The 23911-nt window shown below is 38.9% G+C and overlaps 1 protein-coding gene across 1 annotated transcript in view; it reads right to left on the reverse strand.

Annotated features, from left to right (window-relative positions):
* The window catches only part of sh3bp5b (SH3-domain binding protein 5b (BTK-associated)), a 48092-nt gene extending 24181 nt beyond the window's left edge, over nucleotides 1–23911 (reverse strand). Inside the window, exons 1-3 of the mRNA XM_042425036.1 lie at nucleotides 23557–23911; nucleotides 21510–21572; nucleotides 11971–12099 (exon numbers count right to left, since the gene is read on the reverse strand). Coding sequence (XP_042280970.1) covers nucleotides 11971–12099; nucleotides 21510–21572; nucleotides 23557–23634 — 270 coding nt within the window. The 5' untranslated portion in view covers nucleotides 23635–23911. The remainder of the gene's footprint in view (nucleotides 1–11970; nucleotides 12100–21509; nucleotides 21573–23556) is intronic.

A 23911-nucleotide genomic window follows, 5' to 3' on the forward strand; every position in this document is an offset into this window, starting at 1 on the left:
TATTGAGCATTAGAATTGTTATTATCCTAAAATGAGTCTCAAACAGGATCTTTTCATACTAAACTGCAGCCAAAATATGTATATTTTGTGGTGTTATTGTTTGTAAGAACCCAGCAAAACTCTCATGCTGATTAAATTCATGTATGGAAATCTTGTTTTGTTATTAAACGCAAACAATCTGGTTGGAGACACAAGAGATATATTGTTCAAATCAATGTTGTGGTCTGAAAAGTGAAGATCCAGTCACACCAGCATAAAACAGCTACATTTTGCAGCAAAACCATCTCAATCTGGGTATATTTTTCAGGTCAAGTTCAAGTTTAAATGCTTTTTTCAGTATCAAACAGTCGTCAGAGTGCTGACTATTGAGGGAATGGCTTTAGGCTAAAACAGAAGAAGCTATCGTAGTATTTTACCTCCCCTGTCAAACAAAAGAGGAATTGTTTTAGACGGTTAACAGACAGGAGTCAGCGGTACAAATACGTCTTTGTGTGAGCTTATTGTCTTGTTAGCAGACGATGTAGCAAGCTGTCGGTTAGCAAGCTAGCTGGAGAGCTTTTCCTCCTCTTCAATAACTCTTCATTGACTGAAATGATGTACAGTCCTGACAAAACAATGCCAGAGGGGAGTAAACTGCACATTACAGAAGAAAAATAGAAAGAAGCTCAGACAATTATTGTGATTTACTACCACTAGCATATTCCCAGCTGGTTAGCATGCTAGCTGTTAGCACTCCAGCTACAGTAGACAGCTCAGTGAGTCACCAAACCTCTTGCACCACCTATTTTTGTGAAGAGATGTGAATGACTTTCACTTTCTGGTGTGACTGAGCCTTTACCCAACAAGCTGGAAACTTCTTTTTTCATTGTACTGTTATGTTTTAATTTAAACTATTAAGGGAAATACTGTATGTTTGCCTTGTATTGATTTTGTTGGCACAGCACTCCTCACCAGCTTATCAAGTGGCCCCAAACCTCACCCCTCCACTCAACCACAGCCTCTCCCAGAGTCCCATCTGTCTAATGAGAGAGGAAAGGAAACACACAGGTTTTGACTATTGACACAGAGCCAAAACATACACACATCCATTAAGCAAAGTGTCTTTGTTGATCTCTCTCAGTCAGATTTTCTCAACATCTATCACTCCATCCTCCATCTCCCCGCTCACATCTTCCTCTCTGAATCTAGCGTATCATTGTCTCAACGGCCTAACCTGACGCGCCAGATGGTTTATTACAACAGAAGCATCTGAAAGCATCGTCCTTGGCGACAGAGTGGAAAAGGGCAGGTGCTTTCAAAAAATACTTGGCAGGTAATTGGATGCACCATCTGTCTATCACCGTCAATCACTGTCTTACATTGCGAGGCAGCTGGATTCACAAGAATCCTCACAGGACACTTGATTGCTGGTTCGGACACAAGTGCATAACTTGAAGCCTGAAAAGCGCAATCTCTCCAATCCAGCTACCTCACAAGGTAATCTACAGCCGAGATTTGCTCATAGTTTCTCCCTCATTCCCTCCCTAAAGTCTGTTCATACTCAGGCCAGGGTCTTGGTCACTGAAGACGACCCCACATACAACATCTGAGGATGATTAGCAGGAGGAAGACCAGTTTAATGATAAAACCTAAAAGATCAAAATTAATTTTCAGGGGCTTGGGGGAGTGTTTTGAACTGACAGTTGATCTTTCAGGTTATCTGCGGATATCAGAACTTTCTAATGTCACTTTTCTTTCAGTGAAATACCAAATTTGTCCTACAAAAACTAACATTTTCTCTCTTCTATTAGAATTTAACCAGCTTATGTTACATCTTCATTGTGTTGCAAAGAATATTAACCAAGATATAGTTTCTTATGAACCCAAATTGCAATCAACTTTTAAAAAAAATTGTGGTATTTTGTTTGTGGAGGCCTGTTAACAGTCACTTAATGAATCAATGTGTTCATGCAACTTTGGTTTAAATTAGAAGCAAAAAATTTGTTGCTGCACTGATTCAGTACTTTTTCAGACTGCTTCATGAACCATGTGTTGATGTCGTGAAGAAGCAGCAAGAAGTCACGACCAAATCTTGACGATTTTCAACACTTATGTTGACTGTTGCATCAACAAATCTCTAAAAATCTTTTAACTTATCGCTACTTTGATTCACACAAACATTCAGGTGGCAATTTAGCTCAATAGCAAATATGTAGAATAACTCAGGTAATAGACTGTAGTGAGTATTTGACCGTCAATCTTTTGATCGATTTTTAGGCTTTTAATGATTGAGTGACATTTGCGGTTCTAAGTAGTTGAGAGGGTTTGGATTGGATGAAATGCTTCTAAACCCCAACAAAGGAAGGAGTATCTTCTGTAGCCTGGTTGTCTGAGTTTGAATTTTAGACAGCGTTTGTTTGGTTTTAATCATTTTTAGAGCTTTAATGATTACACAATTAATTGATTAATTGATTAGTCGACCGAAAGAAAATTAATCTGCAGCTATTTTGATAATCGATTAATCATTTCAATCATTTTCGAAGCAAAAATGCCAATACTAATATAAATATTTTTAGGTTTTTGGAATGTTGGTCCGACAAAACAAGCAATTTAAGGACACCAGTTTGGGCTCTGGGTAGTTTTGATGGACGTTTTTCACTTCTTTTTCTGTTTATACACTAAACAATTAATCAATTAATCAAGAAAATAATTGGCAGACTATTCAATAATGAAAATAATTGTTATTTGAGGCAAATACACTAGTAGGAGACAGATGGAGACATATGGAGTGAAATGATTAGCGCTACAAAGACCAGAACCGTTTTGCTATCGCTGCACCAGATATCACTAATCTCTTAAAACTCATCCTCCCATCTGTGAATTTATTGCACGTTTCCTTCAATCCTCCATCCAAATACTCCAAATGCATTCCCAATCTGCCTTCCCATATTTCAAAGTGCGACTGCCTCTCTCTCTCTCTCTCTTTTTTTTCCTCTCTCACCAGAGAAACCTGCAGACTCACAGTGTGATGCTGCAGGCTGAGCGGACTGCTGAATTCAATCAGCTCCTGCAAGCACCACACTGATGAGGAGGGACTGACTCATCCACTTTCAGACCCTTTTATGTTCCATCGCAACACAAAACCAGTAGATTGAGAGTATTCACTTGACTCTTATACAGAATAACCAGCAAAGAGAAGTGTTCTGGCTCCAAAATATGAAATCCACACAAGAGAAAAGGGACCAGCATCACGAAATTAAACCACTTTCACCAACTGGATTCAAGGAACGTCTTTACATGTTTGTGGCTTTTTAAACACGATACTACCACAAATATGAGGAAAACAAACATTCACGTTTCCTGTCTGCCTTGGTTTCCATCTCCAGCCGAGTCTTGAGAGGTGAAGTGGAATAAGAAGTAAGCCCGATGCATATTTCATGACGTTTAAAGTTTAACTTCAGATACGGCAGCTCTGCTCCATCCCAACGGAGTCAGCACTTACAAAAAAAAACTAAAAAAAACGTGCATCTCTTTGAAGCACTCATGCAAACTTTTTAGCTTTGTCACCCTGACCCACTTCCACAATTAGAGTACGGGTCATCAGTAGGTTTTTTTCCTTACCTGACAAACCTTCAGGAGGGAGATCAAAGTGGAAAAAGAGGAGCTTTAAGCTATTTAACTTAATGGTCGGAGACACTTTTCCCCTCAGTGAAAGGTGAAAAGTTTGATTCATGCAAGTTTTAGTGCGTTCGCCCCAAAGTATCCTTGAAGTTCCTGCTGTTGACCAACTGTAAACCATTTTAACAGTGCTGACCTTTGACCCACAGAGTCCAAAATTGAGGAAGTTATCATGAAGTCTCATGAGTCACTACATCACGCTTCCAAGCAACACTTCAAAACTCCAGAGAACATTTTCCCGTGTAACCCATGTACCCTTAATTTGAATAAGAAAACAGCGAAGGAACAATGGCTGACCGATAAGCGGTTGTTGCCCGGATCTTGTTAATGCCGGCACACGTGAGGAACAAGGAGACAATGTGTGTTCGGTAACAATACACTTTGATAATACTTTCTTTTAAACATGAATCCATTTAGATAAGAATATAGGTCATAAACTGTAAATGGACACATTTGGAGATTTCAAATCTAATCGATAAAGAACGTGAGAACAATTATAGTTGAAAGGTGTTCCAACTCGTGCCTGTAAACAAACTGCTTGTGGAGCTGTGACTGAACCATTCATTCATTTATTTATTTTTTACAAGGCCTAAAAAGTTATATTCAAGACATGTATGAACGTTTCTCTATATTTCTTCTAATTACTAGATCATGGGGAATACGCTCGAAACTCAGACACATTAAGGCCTCATTTAGAGCTGGTATTAACATGTGATCTGTATCTGAATACAAACAAGGGAAGACCCAAAAATCCCCCCAAAAAAACTGTCTTCAATTTTTCAGTTCTAATCCCCTTCAGAGTACTCTCTCCTTGAGATGCGATACACTCGGCCCTCCTGGAAACATTTACAGTTGTCATCTTTTGTCACCGTGTCCAGATTTCTTCCACGGTAGCGAATCTTCTTCCTTTCAGTAACAGTTTTAGTTTCACCAAGATGTAAACATACGCTATACCTACATGAAAATCTGATAACTATACACTAACTCCTGTGGCATTCATGGATTCCGGGAATTTCTAGGTCCCCCCGCCTCGTACATCAGGATAATAACATTCGATTGACTGGTCTTTGCATTTATGCCTAATATTAATATCTTATCTTTATTCTGCTATGAGACTCAATGATTCAACGTGAGCCAGACCAACTCCGGAGATGGTGTGGCCGATTGGATGTGTTCTACCTGCTTTGTTTTTCCTTAGCTACACAGGATATCCTGGTATAGATAATGTGATAATGACAGGTGGAAATGGGGACTAAGTTTGTGCATTTAAGGTCACTTCACAATCTCTATTGTAGGTCTCGTCTGAGAATCGTCTCGTCTCACTTGGACATCAAATATAAGAATGCTGCTTTATAATGACTGTCCAGATATTACTTGTTGGAGCTACAGACCATTCTTGCAGCGGTAAAGCTGAGCCAATCCATTTAATTATTATTGTTTTCAAACTTTCAAGGATTTTCAATGCCCTGGAGAACTCAGTGGGGAAACCCTATGATTGTACTCATGTGCTGTGAATCACTCATGAATCCTTCGCTGCCAGCGAGATGCCTGATACGCAAATGTCAATTATCCGATGCTTTTAGAGCTATAGGTCTGTGTTTTATCTTCCATCTGGAGTCAAGGTCGAACCGAGTCGTTTGTCTCCTTCTGTCGCTGCCGCCGCCGCCGCCGCTCCCTGGGCGCTGCCGGCTCCTTATCTGCAGCTGCAAATAATGTGTTTCTTATCAACCGGAGTGGTAGAGCGAGTGACGGAGGCAGCGCAGAGAGAAAGGGAGAGATTTCCCAAAGGAGGCAAATAAACAATGAGTCAAGGTAAATATTGTGTGCATGCTGTGACGAGGAGGAGAAACTGAAGTGAGATGAAGAAATAAAAGGAAGAGAAGAAAAAGAAAGGGAGGAGGAGTGAGGCAGAAACAAATAATACACACCGATGAAAGATAAAATAAAGCAGAAAGGAGGAGTGCAAATAGGGAAAGGAAAATACAAAGGAAAGATTGAGGAAAGAGGGTAAAAAAAGGAGTAAAAAACAAGATAAGGGAGAAAAGAAATGAAAGGAGAAAGAGGCATAAAAGGAAGGAAAGGCAACAAATGTCCTGAAACGGTGCAACAAAGGAAGGAAATTAGAAAAGGACAATAAGATGCAACAAAGAAAGAGATTTGAGTTTCTACGATCGTCCTTCGCTTCTTTCCAGACGGATTAAACAGTCAATAACAAAACCAGATGAAATGAAAACAACAAATTACATAATCAAACGTCGGATGAAGCGAAGCAAAGCAGTGCTGCAGTGTTGTAAACTTGGTTTCCGGTGCGGGTGATGAAGGGCTACGTGAGGACAGTGACAAAGAGACGGCAGTGTGTCTCCCAGATGCAGGGTCACGTTGGGATAAAGCTGCTTTGATGTTCATGAAATTCAGCGGGATCATCACTCTTATCGTTCTCTAGTCAGACATTTTGGATTTTGTGTGTCAATTTCCATTTTTATGAACATGTTTGAGGCCTTTAGGATGCACAAAAACTCACAAAACTTTGCACCCATGTTTGAACTAGTAGGATATTTTGATTTGATAGAACAGTTGGGCTTGGGCGCGTCGGCTCGATTAGTTTTAGCATTTTTGAGGTGCTGGGGTTGCTCAAAACCTCACAAGATATAACCGTATTACCACAATTTTTTTGCTGGTGAAAGTTACAGGAGGTGGCGAGGTCCGTGAACGCACCATTGCACCGTCGCCGGCTGTGTGTATGATATTCACGGCGGCTGGCTTCACGTCTCAGCGTTTGTCCTCGCTCACCTCCCGAGAAAGAACGAGACAGAGACACACACCCCTTCTCTCCAGTGTGTGTGTGTGTGTGTGTGTGTGTGTGTGTGTGTGTGTGTGTGTGTGTGTTTAGCGTAATCCTCACCACAGATGAGAGAATATCGCTAGACAAACACACACGTCTCTCAACCAGAGATTTGACCTGTATGAGGACAGAGGCAGTCAGTCACTGTTCTCATAGTCGTTATATCAGGTGATATGTGTCTTCTCACAGCATTTCTTCCTTTGTGGAGAAAGAGAAGGGAGAGGAGACACACACACACACGCCCCTATCTTGTGTGTTTAGCCTTCATCATAGATAAGTGATTAGCACCAGACACACCTCTCTTCAGTGGATGTTTGAACAGTACGAGCCGGCCTGTATGTACACTAAACGGCTCCGTTGATCGCAGTAGGGGGTCGGATGTGATGTGTTTCCTGACAACAGTTCGACGGGCACAGCAACATCGAGCTGAGCTGAATTGACTGCTGCAGTGTGGAGGAGGAGAGGAGGGAAGTCAGTCGCTGTTTCATGGAGAATGTATGGATGTATGGCGTTTTGATCATAACAGATGTGCAAGAAGCAACATCATCACACACAGACATCTCAGGGATACAAATAATTGCTAGTAATGATATGACTAGATGATTAATCAATTAGCCATTAAACTCTAATCAAACAAAAATGACATCATCTGCATCTGAAAAGTGGATTTCAGACTGCTGGGCGGACAAAAGATGATCTTATTAAGCCTCTCTTATTAACCAACAAATAATTAAGTGGGTAACAAACATATAAAACATTCTTTGTAACTCTATAAGAAACAATGAGCTCCTAAAAATCTCATCCAGAATGTTCCTTTGCAGGTTTACTGTAGCGAAGGTTTAAATGAAGTGCTGGACCAGTGGAGTGAATTACTGCAGAGATCTGATAATGCAGCCTGTAGCCATCAGAGAGGACAGACAAAGAGCGACTACAGAGGAGGGACGCAGAGAGACAAGTGATGAAAAGATCCGAGAGAGCAGGACACAAGCCGGGTCTACCAGAGCTGACGTTTATCCCTCGCTGTTGATATAAAGCATAACAAAAGGCTCAATCTTCCCTCGGAGGCATTTGGAGAGCGAGCACGGATAGAGTACATACACCAGATGGAAAAAAAAAAAATTGTTTATATAGGCCAGTGGATTCAGCTGCGGTGAGGTTAGAAACAAGCTGGCTGTGATTTCAAACATCAGACCTGCTGAGAAAACCTGGACGGAGGAGATAAATGAGTAAAGTGTCCTCGAACAAGATGCTTCGACCGATAAAACACGTTCGCCAAGTTCATTCCAATGAATTATCAACTAGCCTGGGTCTTATGGTTCTGCTTCATAGAGTCTTGATCTGTGACAACAGTGGAGTGAACACTGCAGCAGCGTGAAGATGAGATGTGTGTTTCTGAACTCCGAGTTTCCATTTTCTGTTTTTTTAATACACAGGTGCAACAAATCCGTCCTTCATCTGGCTGCTCTCATCGTTATATGGGCAACATATCAGGGCAACAGCAGCCCAGATGTTGTAGATGATGTAGAGATGAGGGAGAACCTGCAACGTACCCCGATGTTCCCATGTGTTGGGTCAGAAGCAACTAACTATTTTCATTATCAATTAATCTTCCAGTTATTCTCCTGCTTCCCGATATTCATTTAGTCTATAAAACGTCAGAAAAACAGAGAAAATGTGATGTTAAAATGTGCTGATGACTGCTCAAAGTGATGTCTTCAGATGTTTTATCCAAGATAATCAGTTTATTATCATGTATGACAAAGAAAAAAAGGATCAAATCTGCACATTTGAGAAGCTGAAAAGCTGCAAATTTGGTGCATTTCTGCTTAAAAAAAAGGACTAAAACGATTATTCAATGATCAAAATTGTTGTAGATGAGTTCTCTGTCGTTTTCTGATTCACACATGAATCCATTTGAGTCTCATGTAGCAGATTTAAACTCTTTTACTGTCATAAAGTGGCAGATTTCTGTCAACACTCAACAAATTCTAGACATCTCATCAATGTTGACGTTAATCTCAGGCGCTCTTTTCTTTCAGCACATGTTCGACTAATACAGGTTGTTTTCTAGTTTTAAAAACTTCACTTGCATCCATTCTGACAGATAAGAGATGCATCAATTAATAAATAAAATAAAACCCCATACAGATACAACTGGAGGACAGGAAGTGAAGAATCTGACACGTTCCAAACATGTTTTATGAATAACTTCTGGGCTTAAAATCAAAGCTTCTGTCAGATTTAAGACTTGATCACAAAATTCAAGAGTTAAAAGGAGGAACGGGAGTGAAGAAGAGCTCGTTGAAGAACACTTCAGGTGAGAAGATCCTTAAACACGACACTCAAGTTACATGACAAGTTTCTTTATCTACTTATTAGTGCTGGCAGAAGTGGGTCATCTGCATGATGATGATGACGATGATGATGACGATGATGAGATGAGGTTTAATCTTATCCTGTAACTGTAACCGATTATTTTGTCAGACGGATGTCAAGCTAAATTAGTGCGACTGGTCATGCAGGGAAGGAGCGTGCGGTTGAACGGTTTCCCCTTAACACACCAAAAGAAAAGTTCCTCCCTGGAGGAAGATGGATCTTCACCTCACCTCTACACATTTCTGCACTTTCTCTATGAGACATGACCTTCCTCAGGACACAGAAACATCCATAATGGATGCAATATATCTGCTAACTGGACGCTGTAACCGACTCTAAATTTTCTCTCTTGGGTTTAAAGCTTATTTTACGGTTGACCTTATGGTTTTTTACGGTTGAAACAAACTTAAACTACACTTAAAAGGTGAAAGTAGACGTTGAGAGGAGACAGAAATAAAAATCAGCCAGCAGGTGAGCAGACGAGTGGAAGAAACGAGAACAATCACGTGCCGTACATCCTCATCTCAGTTCCCCTGAGGACACTCGGTGCACTCAAAACCACAGGAGACAATTCTGTATTATTATATATATATATAAGATTCATGTCTCAATTTCTAATTTATTTGTAGATTTATCATCTGAAGCACTTTGGGCATCCTGAAAGCTTTGACATAAAGAACGGAGGGATGAATTAATGGATTGTCTGATGACCTTGACAACCAAAAGAATTAATGCCAATAAACCCAAAATGTGAAGCTACAAACAGAAGCCAAATACGTAAAATAAAAAAATTAAAATAAAAATGTTGGGCTCTGTGACAAAACTCAGATTAAATACACAGCTATACAGTTGAAGGCCAAAGACGAAGGCCAAACCAAATTATATGACATTGATTTCTTCAAGGATTTAGTTTCGTTGGACACAAATGTGATTAATCTCCACTTGAACATTTCCATGTGACCCTTCATCATAATAATAGTAGCAGTGGCCTTAGAGGACTTTGTTTAAATGGCTTAAAAAAAAAAGGGCGTAGAGAAAGAACAAAGGGGGAAGTTATGATGCAACGTCACTTCACAGTAACTCTTTCAACATTCACTGTATTTCAGCACTGAAAATCATCCAACATATCTCTGCCAATAACTGTCTAGTAAAGGCAAAAAAAAGAAAATTATCCAGCATGCTTATAGCAATTATTCATCTCCTTGTGAAAACCTTAAAGCCACTACAGCTCGGAGGCTGGAGACTGCACAATGAAGCCTTTTAGAGTCTTAGTCACTTCCTGGCTGAGAGCTTACAGCTGTGCGGGCTTTTATCGAGACGTGCAGGTGGCTGCTTCCCTCTTTATGTGTACACACACACACACACACACACACACACACACACTTTACTGAAGCTGAGCTGAAAAGGGAACTGAGATCATGTTCTGAAATGATTGTGTATTTCCCCCCATCATGAACATTTTTAAACTGTGGTTAATTTCTGCATTTTACTGATCGGCTCTACTGAGAGTGATCAGCTTTCATGCATGAAAATTCTCGTTTCTTCTGAAGAAGAAACTGGCCAAATGTTAGCAGACAGGAAACAAATTCATCAAAATGTGATTTTTAGAGTAGTGAAAGATGAAAAACACCTGCAGGGAAACTAAAACTTATTTATACGTAATATATTTGACCACATAATCAACATGTTGTAGTTCAACACCACCAATGAACCATCATTCATTTATACAGGAGTTTACCTTGATGAAAAGTCTCTAACCTTTTGCTATCTTGCTGCTATCCACTCATCCCATCTTCCACCCAAGTCTTCCCACTTTCTGTTAGAATGATTCATACTTAAAAAGGTTCCCTGTGGAGTTTTTTACCTCTAGTAACAGTATGTAGTTTTACTGGAGCTGTAACGGTACGTGTATTCGCCCCAAACTGTTTGCTACACGACTTTCCTCGGTTCGGTTTGCTCCCTGACCCAAACAATTAATGTCAAAATAGTTTCATAATCCACTTACTCACAGAACAATAATTATAGAGTTTGAGTTCCACCTGAAATGTTTTGGCAGTGCAGCACTTAGCTGTAGCACGCAGGTAGCATGTTCATGGATGTATGCTTGCTGGCTTAGCCAAGTTACCCTGGTTGCCCTGGTTACCCATGCTCATGTAGTGTTGTTGCCATCATTATTATTAAAATATGCACCATTGCCTCCATATTTAAACAATATCGCGTGTCCCCCTCTCCGCTCTTCTCTGCTCTGTGAAGGTCACCTCTGAGTGAAGCCGTTCGGAACAACTATAAACACATTTGATTTCCGACGTGGTTGAACGACACGTAAGAACCAGTTCTGATTGAACATAAATCATCATGTCAGCAGGTGTCCTGCAAAGAGTCCCTGCAGGAAACAGACGGGCTGTTTTCCTTTTCCACTGCAGCACAACTGAACTGTTTCAGTGACAGTTTGGGCCAATGAGCCGATGTGTACATTTTTCAAAATTAAGGACCGAAATATTATTTTCTATCTTTCTTTTTTTCCCGCTGTACCAAAAACGTACCGAACCGTGACCCCAAAACCAAAGTACATACCGAACCGTGAATATTGTATACTGTTATACCCCTATTGAATACAAGTAGGTCTCGGTTCTGTTGGTCTCGTACATGTGATACATGTTCCTGCTGATGGTTTCACACTGTTTCACTGAGTTACAGGTGGCAGTAATACACCAAAAGGCAAAGAAGAAGAACTGCCCTGAAGAAGTGAACATGGATGTAAACATTGCAGCTTTCAACATCTTTAAAAAAGAAGTTTGCAAATGTTTTGAGGAAGGAAATGCATTCAGTACTTCTGTTAGACCTCAAGGATACACACAATGCATTTCAGTGAGCAACACTGTATGTAAACATGACTTCTGTACAGCTGCAATCGATAGAAATATATTCAGCAACTATTTCGATAATCAATTAATTGTTAACGTCATTTTTAAAGCAAAACTGCCAACGTTTTCCCAGACTTGAGACTAGATTTGGACCTTCACCAAACACAAAAATCACATCTCTGAATGTTTCTACCCTCCGTCCCTCACTCCCTCCATGCAGCGTTGACTGACCTGTCTGGCCAGCCGGCGAGCTTCCCAGTAAGGCTTCGACTCCTCCACAGCCTTGCCGATCTTCTTCACCAGTTCGTCCAGCTTCACCGTGGCCTCCACCAGAACAGAGCGGAACTTCTGCCTCGCATCCTGACAGAGAGAGAGAGAGAGAGAAGATTTTAAAACTCAGGTCAAAACAAACATTCGAGCGTTCTGCATTTCAAGAAGTCAGAACAGTCCAGTTCAAAAGAAGCAACCTGCTGACAACTCAGGTGATCCGCATGATCGGAGGGTGTGAAGGTTCACTTATCTTAAAAAAATGCGCATGTCAATGTGTTATTAATATATTCAGTCACTGACTCATACTTCACTGCATACATATTTCCTGTATGCAGGGACATGATGGCTTTTCCTCAGCCTGAACCCAAACACTGAATAATGTCAACCACTTAAGCTCTGCAACAGACATACCAAATAAAAGCTTAACCTGAATTAGGCAACTTTAGACCTCTGCCGAATCCCACTTAGTGAAAAATCCTATTAGTGTTTCATTGAGTTAAAAGGAAGCAGTTATGTGAAGGGATTCGGATAAGAAAATGATCGACTAAGGACAAATCAGAGCAGCTCTCAGTTTCACTGTCGGATAAATCAGAGTTGTATAAATCATTGTTTTATACTGTAAAGAAATGTCCTTTCCTGCCTTTAAATGTTCACCTTCCACTTCTGAATGAACACTTATGAGTCACAACCGGTAAGAACTTGAGAGCACCGAAAACCCCAAGAACTCCAAGATAAAAACACTAAATAAGAAAGTCTGAACACTGGATAAGAAACATTAGCTCCAAGCCATTAACCTTAATCTAAACTGGGGAAAATATTCACACCATGTGCCAAATAAAGATGACACAGTGCTCCTGAGAACAAGTCCCAATAAACACAGAAAAAACAGACCTGAGCTTATTCCGATGACGTCTGTGAAAAATGAATGTCCGAATAATAATTTGGTTAACTGGTACAAAGCAAACTATTTGTTCCATCCTTGAGAGCTTTGTTCGTTCATTGGTACTCATCAAGGGTAATTTTTCAGACCGATAAGCTTTCAGCTCTGAAATTTCATCACGGTCCTCTAACTTGCATGAAGGGCACAGAACTTTCTAAGAACAAGAACAAAAAAAGGAGAAGAAGAAGAAAAACAAGTGGAAAATTGTACAGATCACTGCAGGGAAATTCTGGGAAAACTCCAATAACTTTCTGTCCCCAGAGTTACCCTTCAGTTTCAGACAAGAAGCCTTTGTAGGGTTTATAGAACAGTATATGTCTACTCTCAGTTATCCAAGTAGTAGGATATTTAGAGGTAACATGTCAAAGGAAAATTGAATTTGCTGTTTTATACGTTTCTCATCCAAGAGGCTTCTTTGGTAGTGCTGACTGGTAAAGAGTCTCAGACATTTTGACCTCTTGGGTCAAAGATTTAAGAGGATAACCATCATCTCATGACAGGATGAGTTCAAAGTCTCCCCTACCCATAAAATCTCTAATCTGGTAGCTTTTAAGGTTAACAAGACACTGTCCAGGAAACAAGCTAAAAAGCCTGCAAGGAAAAATCTAACCCTAACCCTAACATGGTTAGTTTTGCCACCATGGATCAGATCAAAGACAACAAACTTTCTCCTTGTTCTCAAAGCTCAATAAGTAAGAACTGATGGTGTTTCAAATGGGTCAGGAGTTGTTCCTATTGACGGCTGTTTTCTCCTGGTTGGAGAAACCAATTGAGACAGAAAATAGAAAGAAAGGATGGTTGAAATCGAACTTTTAGTCCATAGTATGGATCGAGCTCCAAAAAACAGACAAAAGTATCCTTTGGTTAAACCCTCATTGCCTTGGAAACACACATGTCTTTAAAATTCCACATCACAGTTTGTGAAACCCCCGATGACACTCTGACATCATCAGGGTCATTCCTCTCAGACTTGACAAAGCTTTTCCAGAGAGTCACAGAGGACGTTATTCAATCGTTTTTACAAGCTGAGCAGTACTCATGGAGATCAGTGGTGCATTTCCATCCACCTGCTTTTATTCGCATTCTCAACTTGCACATAAAAAAAAAAAAACCTGAGTGGAAATTTGAAATATCAGAAAAAAAAGCTTTTTATGCTTGGATGAGGTGGAAGAGTTGGTGTATTGATAAAAGCAACATGTAACAAGAGATGGAGCGATGAGGAGACTGTAACGTTCCTCAGATTAATACATGAAACAAACAGAAACAATACCTCCATCACGTTTCCTACATTATTTTTTCACCGTTTAAGGTTTGAAAGGTGCTTTTTTAATTACATCATCTTATTGTGCTCTCTACTCTTGTCATGGTTTAATGGCAACTGACTGGAAAATTTTGTAAAATTATAACATTTCTGAAAATCAGCAAAAATTTGGGTCACATTTGGACGGAAACCTAGCTCCTGATGACATCATCTTCCTACAAAGCCACATGGCTGCATCAGAGAACAAAGAAGCGACAGAAAAACGGCAACACGCATATGAGTAAGTTGACTTAAATAACTACTCTTACACATTATGTTAACGGTCTTCCCTGTCAACTAAAAATGACATTGGTGGGACAAGCTACGTCACTCGCTACTGATTGTTTAGGGCTAAAACATAAAATAACTCCCAATAAGAAACCTGCTAACATGAACATGATGTCAGACTCAATGAATCAAGTGAAACAAAACAGTAATTCAGTCTGATTGTCATTCACACAAAGAGCTCATGACAGCTAAACACCATTTAGGTTATCATTATTATTATTATTATTATTATTATTATTATTATTATTATTATTATTATTATTATGCGTTTCTAATGTTGTTTCTGGATGAACTCTTGTATAATTATTGTAATGAATTAATACATTTTTACAGACAGTTCATTTATGTGATGAATGCCAACTAAAAAAAGCTTTCCATGTGTTCTGTTTTGAACTATGTTATGACAGATTCCCCTTAACTAATTAAGATATATGCTACTGTTGTTAGAATTACAATAACTTCAGCCACTCTTAATCATTATTATGATATTTTCAGTGTCTTATGTGTAACGAGGGTTCTGCAAGTTCATAGTTTGGTTATTTTTAGCCACAGCAGTCAACTAAATCACACATATGGTGAACTTCCCCAAAATGTACTCAACTTTTTATATATTTCTAGCTCATCTGTCACATGAATCTCAACCGACTTATAAATAAAGCACAACAAAGTTCAGATACTTAGTCGAAGATAAGAAACAAAATGTTCTCAAAACAGACCCGTATATGAGAGTCATGCATAATCTAAAAGTGTTGGGTAAATAAATACAAAGCACAGAGAGAAGGTGCAGTTCTGAACAACATGATCAGGAGAGAGAATAAGCAGGCTGCAGTATTTCATATTCATCCAGAGCGCAAGATGTTTGTTTACTGTACCACGTTTATAAGGAATTCTATGCACATTAGATGTGGCTGAGAGATAGACGCTTTTGCAACCTTTCGGTGAACTTTAAAACTCCAGAACTGAGAAACACTTTGAGAACAGTGAAGGGAAATCTCATTATTTCAGTTTAAAGAGTAACAGATTGTGGTGAAACCTGTACTCGCTTGGGGAAGGTGAACGCTGTTGTCTTGTGGGCAATAATTAATGATGTGGTCAACAATGGAGCATATGACAATCTAGTAAATAAGATTCACTGCAGCTTATGATAGATGCTAATGTGTCTGTTTATTTAAGGCTCATTTTCACGAGTCAGCTGGAAACTGAGAAGTCAGCTGAACTCACAGAGCTAATGTTTATTAGCTAGCTAGCTAGCAACATCTGTTAAAGTCTTGGTGTGACTGTCAACGGACAAAACTGACAGTTGGTGCTTGAAAAGTTGTTTTTCTCTACTTCTGTCTGATGTCAAGAACCTCCTGTTTCAAAACTTAACACTTCTGTCATTATCATGTAAACTACAGAGCTGGACAGGTGTAGCAACCGTAGCTAAAGGTCCACTGGGTGAAGATCAGATTACTGTGACATGTACATGCTAATGTTTGCATTGCCAAACATTTGGTTTGGATCATTTGGATTCAATCTTAACTGCTCAAAATTAAATTTGTTGAACTTTAATAGACTCTATAAAAAAAAGGGACCTTATGACACTTGCAAGAGTGCGGTGCTAAAGTCCCAAATGACAGCTCGACCTCTGCCAAAAACCCACTTACTGAAAAATCATATTAGTGTTTCATTACAGTAACAAGAAGCTGCAAACAGATGCTGAACAAAAACTCACAACTGAGTTTCAGTATCGGCTGCGTAAACCAGTTCTATCAGATAAGCTGTTATTTTTTGCCACTTCAGTGTTGAGAATCCTCCGAAATATAGAAACCAGGTCAGAAAAATACACACCGGACGTGACAGAGACGCAGTCAGTCCAAACCTGTGAATAAAATGTGTTAGAGGAAGGCTGTTTTTATCCCAGTACAGCATCAAACAGAACACCATCACCCTGGTTAGATTACCCAGAAGGCCTCAGGTTGTGAGGGGGGGAGCAGCAGTCCGAGGTGTTAAATCCGTACAGGCAGCTGAAACCAGCGTTACTGTACTGATGTCTGGATTTTTTTGATCTTGACTTCATTGTATCCTGCCCTCCAGGCTCACAGCTCACAGTTATCAGTCTCTTTTCTTTTCCTGTTGGACTTTTAGCCTCCGGCTCTTCTGTCAAACTGTTGTTTCAATCCTTCATCCAAACGTTTCATGTCCCTCTGGTCCAGCCGTCATCTTCTCTTGACGTTCATATCGCTCACTGGGGGCGACTGACACCGACTTAAGCATTAAAACTCCAGAGATATTTGTTCTTTCATCACACTGATTCACTGTCACTCAGTTTTTATATATATATAAATATTAGTGACCCTGAAACTGAAGCTCATTACCTAAATACTTAAAATGTAAATTTACTTTATGTCCTTTGAGTTTCTTTCATTTTAAAACATCTAGAAATACCCAAATTTATGATAAAATACAAGTTGAGTACAAGTTACAAAGTGATTTCAAAGTTTTATCCCTTATTGTTGCATTCTTCTGTATTTACTGCTGTTTTTATCCTTTTACCACTCTATCACTGTCTCTTATTTGCATTTTAAATGTAATTTTGTTTGTTTTTTGCTTTGTGAAATTTCTTTTTATCGTCCCGTGTACGCGCAGCGCTCATGCAAATGAGAGCGATTCTTCTCTCCCTGGACCACTCAGTATAAATAGAGGTTGAATGAATGAATCTGCTAATTACTTTATTGAACCCAAATGGATTGTTTCAGGGACGTAACAAGGCTGCATATAATTATTCTGTCAAATATTACCTGGATTCATTATTGAGTCTATAAAATGTGAACATTTTGCAGGAAAAAAACCTCTAAAAAGTCCAAAGTGACATCTTAAAATTGCCACCAAGAGATATTCAGTTCACAATAATATGAATCTGGAACCAGCGAGTGTTGAATGATTTAAATGATTAAATAACTGACTGACTGTGTCACCGCTAAAACTACTTCACAGACACAAAAGAAGAAACTATGTCGCCTCTGTACTCGAGCAAACTGGATTTCAAGTGAAACAATGACTATGGAGATTAAAAGTGCTGACTTTCAGATTTCAGGGAAGGAAGGAATCGTGACCTTTACCTTAACTCTAAGTGACTCGTATATAAACAAAAAAAAGGGCCACAGTTTCTACACAAGTGAGTCAGAGAAGGATGTAAACTCTCTCAAATTACAGCTGAAAGTCAGCTACAGAGACACAAAACTGTTCTTATAGTTTTCACTGAAATGAAATGTACAACAACAGAGGTTATAAAGCTACACAGACAACAACAACAACCTCCGTCTTCTTCTCTGTATCTGATTATACTGATGTTGGTGCAGGACTGCAGTGCGGCGTCTCCGTCCTCCCACTCGGACGCTCACACTGTGACGCACTTCACCTTGTCGACAACATCAGCACCACATTATGTCTACAACTTATCCTCTAAATTAAATATCATTTGCATCGCTGCTGTGAAAGAGACGTTAGCGTCCTCACATCGGTGAAGTTCATTTAGCTCATTATTACTCTCAGTTTCTCTCTGTTCCTCTAAGAACACTTTGAATCAAAAGCCTCTTTAAGTCAAATGACACGATGATCTCAGACTGATGAAATGTGTGAACACAGAGACAACGGTGAGCTCTGCCAAAACTCAAAGGCTCAAGTAGAAAAAGCATAATTTGGAAAGATTTTTGGAGGGAAGAGATTCATTCTGGCAAAGAATCAGAACAAGATTAATAGGAAGTTTATGTGGGCAGCAGCTGAGCAGAGTAAACAGAGACAGCGGATCCGGGTTCACGGTCTATAATGACAACAAGCATCCGTCCTCCTTCAGCGGCCTTGAGTCAACATCTCTGACCTTCCTCTAAAAGCTGAAGGCTGCAGCTCAAGATCATTTTAATTATTGATTGGTTTCTTGATGAACTGATAACCGTTTAGTCTGTGAAATGTCAGGGAATAGTGAAAAATGCTCGTCGCAAGTTCCCAGAGTTCAAGGTGTTTTGTTCAAAACACAAAAGTTTTCAGTTAATATCATAAAACTCTACTAACAGAAGAAAATATTCACATTCAACAGAACAGGAACCAGAGAATTTTTGGTTTCTTTGCTGAAAGGATGACTGTCCTTGTCGATTTACTGTTGATCAATTAATCGACTAATCGTTTGAGCACTGAGGGAAGACCAACAGAAAATGTCCCAACTAACTGAACATCATATCAGAACCAGTAAATCTGGTTTGTGTTGGGCTTGAACTGAAGGACACGTCCAGAACCACAAAGTCTTTCATGTGGTTCTGTATGAATGTCACATAAAGGAAACTATAAACCCAACTATGCTAAATATTATTCGTAGGAATTGTGGTATTTGTACAAAAGTGTTAACTAAACTAATGATTATTGTCAATAAATCTATATATAATCTATATTTTTGTCTAAAAAAAGTCAGCAAGTAGTGAAAGGGCACATGGTGATGTTTTCAAACGTCTGGTTTTGTCCAACTTCAAGTCCATAACACAAAGATATTCAGTTTATTCTCATAGAAAACAAAGAAAACCTGAATCTTTTTACATTTGAAGAGCAAGAACCACTGATTTTTACCATTTTTACTTGGAAAAAAATGCCTCAAACATTTAATTGACTGTCAAAATTGTTGTTCAGCTCTAAAGAAAAGAATTTATCGACTGTATAATCCTCCAAAAATTCAAATTTTGTCACAGATTTCTTGTCACAGTTTTTTTTCCAGTGATTTAAATTTTGGAACAAATCCTTCTTTAAAAAAGGTCAGAGCTAAGAATTGATTCAAAGCTGTTTGTTGTTATTCTTAGACTGTTTGTGATCCATTAAATCTGTATTAAAAGATCCTTAACACTTAATCATGCTGCGTCTCAAAAAGTCAAAGAAAACACTGACTGGCTGACGTTTTGTTTGACTGGTTTCTGAACAGCAGACGTCTTTGTCCTACACGAAAAACATGTTGACTTGATTTTGGGGTCAGTGGAGCCATAAAAAAAAAAAAAAACGTAAATCAGTCAAGCTTTCAAACAGTCAGCGCAGTGTTGAGTGCAAACAGGAGAGAAGCTAAAAGTTTCAGTTGACCCATTTCATCCCTAAAAGTAAGCAGATAATGACAGAAGACTCACAACAAACCAATGATGCTGATCCAGACTTCTGGTCTCTGGTTGTTTTTTTAGAAAGCTGTTACTGAGCTGAACTACTTACGTGATGTTTATTCCAAGGTTGACAGAGATAAAGGAAGTACACAGTTTTTATTTATTGTCTAAAGTGTGCTTTTATATCAATAACACACCTGTCAGTGATATGGGGCAAACAGCTGATTGTAGAGCTGAAACTAAAGATCATTTTCAACATTGATCAACCTGTTGATTATGTTTCGTTTAAATTTCTCAGAGCCCGAGGAGATGTCTTGTTAGATACTTTTAAATGTAGACTGGTGTTTATGTCTTATAATTATATGGTTTTATCATTTATGAATTTATGTATTTTTTATTAACATTCTACTGCTTTATTGTGTTCTATTTACTTTGTGTAGCATTTTATAATTTTATTTTGACCGTGTCTTTTATTGATTGTATTTTAATTATTTTAACTCATATGTAGTCTTGTGATACCAGACTCTGCCTACTGAAGTCCAGGGGTTTCTAAATGCTCATTGGTTGCTTGAACGGCGGCGAGAACGGCCGCTAATAAACCTACATTACAACCTTACTTTTTGTCAAGGACACGCCTTACTGGAGATGATGCTCTCCACCCTCGTTCTCCTCCGTCATCGCCCTGATATAAAGGGTCGCCCTAAAGACTTTGGATTGATTCTGCAATGCAGGTTTTTGTTAAACTTTCTAATTGTTTCCACCCAGTTTTAACAAGAAACCTGGGAGATTGTCCTCAGTCTCTATGAGCAAAGCTGACCTGTGAGTCTAACTTATATGTTACTGTTGTCTTATTCAATTAACTCTTTTAAATTAGGTTTTACTGATTGATTGATTGATTCAGATCTCTTTTTTATCCACCCAACATGCTAAAACCCAACAATATTCAGGATACAACGATATAAAACTACAAAAAGCAGCAAATCATCACATTGGAGAACATGGAACCAGCAAATCTTTAATCATTTGAGGTCATCAAGCAAAAACAGCCGATCAATTAACAAAATAACAAGATTTAGACTCTCCTTTCAGCCCAAATAGCAGATCTACACTTTTGAAACAAAACCCTGTAAACACACAAATGATTTCACCTGTCCGGCACATACAACAAGCATCAAACTGCAGAGCATGAAAAGAGACTCTGGACTCCATCTCTGCAGAAGACTTTCACCTCTATAAAGCTGCACACACACACACACACACACACACACACAACACTGCTGACCTACATAAATGTAAGCCATCAGCCATTACCGGATTTTAATGGCATTCAAAGATCAGTTATGCAAGTTAAATGGCCCTGACGGACTGAGTCTCGTCTCTGCAGCGCGTTTCTTCTGCTTCGGTCAAAGGTAAAAAGTCATTCAGTGAGACTCTGAACTCTGCCAGCTGCAAATTGCTCTGAATACAGCTGTCAGTAAAATTATCTTAAAAGGTCCAGATTAGTTTATTGTGATATATAATATATCAGTATCTCACACAAAACTACCTGTAAGCTGAAACATGCTGACTCATAGAAAAATGTGAACTTTATAAACTGTTTGGCCTGGAGACGGAGCAAAGGTCCAGTAATTCAGTAAAAGAAAAACGCTGCATCTGCACACAGTGACGCCTTCAAAATAACAAGTTTCCATGGAGATTAACTGACAGTCAGTGAACACATCTGAGCAGAGGTGAGCAGTAGATGTGAAGCCTTGTTTTGTGTGTGTTTGATTACACGCTCTATTGGTCAAACGCTTAAAAACAGATACGCTGCACATTCAATACACGCATATGTGTGTATGTGTGTGTGTGTCAACACACTGACCTCCAGCTCCGTCTCACATCTGTTGATGTCGTCGGTGGACTGGTTTAGTTTCTCCAGCTCCCCCTGGAAGAGAGGGAACAGCAGAGAGATGAGGTAACAGAGAGAGGATGAGGATTGGGGGGGGGATTGTAAAAGAATACCTCAAGGTATCAGAGAGGGAACATCTGGAATGAATTAGACGAACATAAGACAATATACGATTTGAAAATATTCATTTTTAAAAGCAACTGAGGTTTGCTCTGGTTCATGGTTTTTAAAGAATAAAACAATTGAAACTGTGATTTAAACATTTAATAGCTGTTTTCTTCTTTAACCAAATCAGCTGACCACATACTCCTTCACACTCTGACCTTTGCTTCTTCACTAAAGGCAACACCTGAACTAATCAGTCAGGTTCACAGTTTTTTCAAGTGTGTCTTAAAACAGCAGTCAAGTGTCCATATGAACAGTGAAAGAGGTTTTTCCTCGCTGTAATCATTCCTCCTGTTCATACTGGATATTAAAAGATCCTTCAAATGTGCTTTCAATGGAAGTGATGGAGACCAAAATCCACAGTGTGTCCACACAGTCATTTAAAAGTTGATGTGAAGTTTATATGAGGCTTCAGCAGTCTGAGTTAGTCATATCAAGTGGATATCTGACACATTTACAGTCTTTTTAACATCAAATTCCCTCTTTGCGTTTCCCTGTTGAGCTGCAGGTGGAAGTATAGTAACAAAAAGAGGGACTTTGGCACTAAAAAGACTAACGTTGAAAGATATCTACTTGATTTGACTCATTTGGACGCTGAAGCTTCATATTAGCTTCAGATAAACTTTTAAATACATTTTTGAACAGGAGGAATGATTACAGCAAAAAAAAAAAAACATGTGTCACTGTTCATTTGGGCTCCTGACTGTAGTTTTAAGACAGGCTTGAAAAATTGTGAACCCGTCCTTTAATACTTGGTCGATCAATAAAATTTATTAGATGACAGATTTGCTAATTGATGAAACGAGCCAATTAAAGCTTCGCTATTTTGTGACATTTTATTGTGAAAACAAAATCTATTAATTGAGAAGATAATGGACAGATTAAGAAAATAATCATTAGTTGGAGCCCAAGTAGTTTTAAAAACCTTTAAAAATAATCCAGTCCATACTGAATTTAATCTAAAAGTGCCAAGTCATCATACAGAATATGGCTGAGCTGCTGTTATATTTTTCTAACAGAAAAATCATGCACATTTTTTTTTTTTATTATTTTTGTTTTTTGCTTTGTTCTCCTGTAACGCTCAAAATGAAGTTCTCTTCTCTTAAAGCATAGACGGGACTGGCTTTCTAACTTTCTGACTCATTTGCATCATAACAGATAAGCTCTTATCTTTCTCTTATTCCAAAATATTTTGGATTCAAATGCAAAACTTTCTATCTAGAAAAACTGGTCAAGTGGTCGTGCTTTACTTTATGGTAGCAATATTTTAATTTGTTATGATTTTTGGCAAATTCCACAATCATAAAATGAAACGGACCGATAGAAAACCAAACTTTGACTTATTTCTAAGTGACGTTGAGCTCTATTTCAATTCTATAGTCAAGCTGCAAAAAAAAAGCAGCAGAGACACAAACATTTTTTGAAACATATAAAATTATTGACTAATGTTACTCGATTACTAATCTGTAAACCTTTATTTATTAATTTTTCTTCTTCCTCTTATGTATTATTTTGTTTTTACTGCTTCCTGCCCTTTACCCTTTCTTTTATGTCATAATACTAAAATTTCCTCTTTTTGTTCTCCATACTCCTCTTATAGGTTAATGTTTTTTGAGTTTGACTGTTGTCGATAAAGTTGAGAAAAAATAAAGAAAAAAATGAATTATTTTAGATGTAACATGTTAACTGGACAGTTCACGTTTAGTATTTCTTATAATTAAAAAGGAGGAACAGTGAAATGGTTGAGAAAACGCAGAGGCTGCATCATGCTGGACTCGGTGCTGCTGGCTGGTCTACAATGAACCCGTATCAATGAAAACCACTAATCGATACAGTGGATGTGAAGATGAGTTACCTGAATCCTGGGATCCACCTCCTCGTCTTCATATTCAGCCTCCTCGTCCGACCTGTGCTCCTTCTCTAAATGATCCATTTTTGGAGGTGAGGGACAGATGTCACAGCCGAACAAAGACAAGACCAACCTACAGACACCGCGGACTCATCTGTCTCCTCACCACGAGCTGGATTCACGAGCCTTTTTTTTTTTTTTTTATAACGGATGTTCCCGGACCTATTCGGTTTGTTTTAAAAGACGAGGTTTTAATTTTAGAAGAAGATCATCTTGGTTTGTATCCACCGGACCGAGCAGCAGCGTCCGTCCCCGCTCAGCTCTCCCTCCTCACTGACTCTGAGCTCGGAGCTGAAATGAC

The sequence above is a fragment of the Thunnus maccoyii genome, chromosome 10, assembly GCF_910596095.1.
Source record: "Thunnus maccoyii chromosome 10, fThuMac1.1, whole genome shotgun sequence".
NCBI classification, from domain to species: Eukaryota; Metazoa; Chordata; class Actinopteri; order Scombriformes; family Scombridae; genus Thunnus; species Thunnus maccoyii.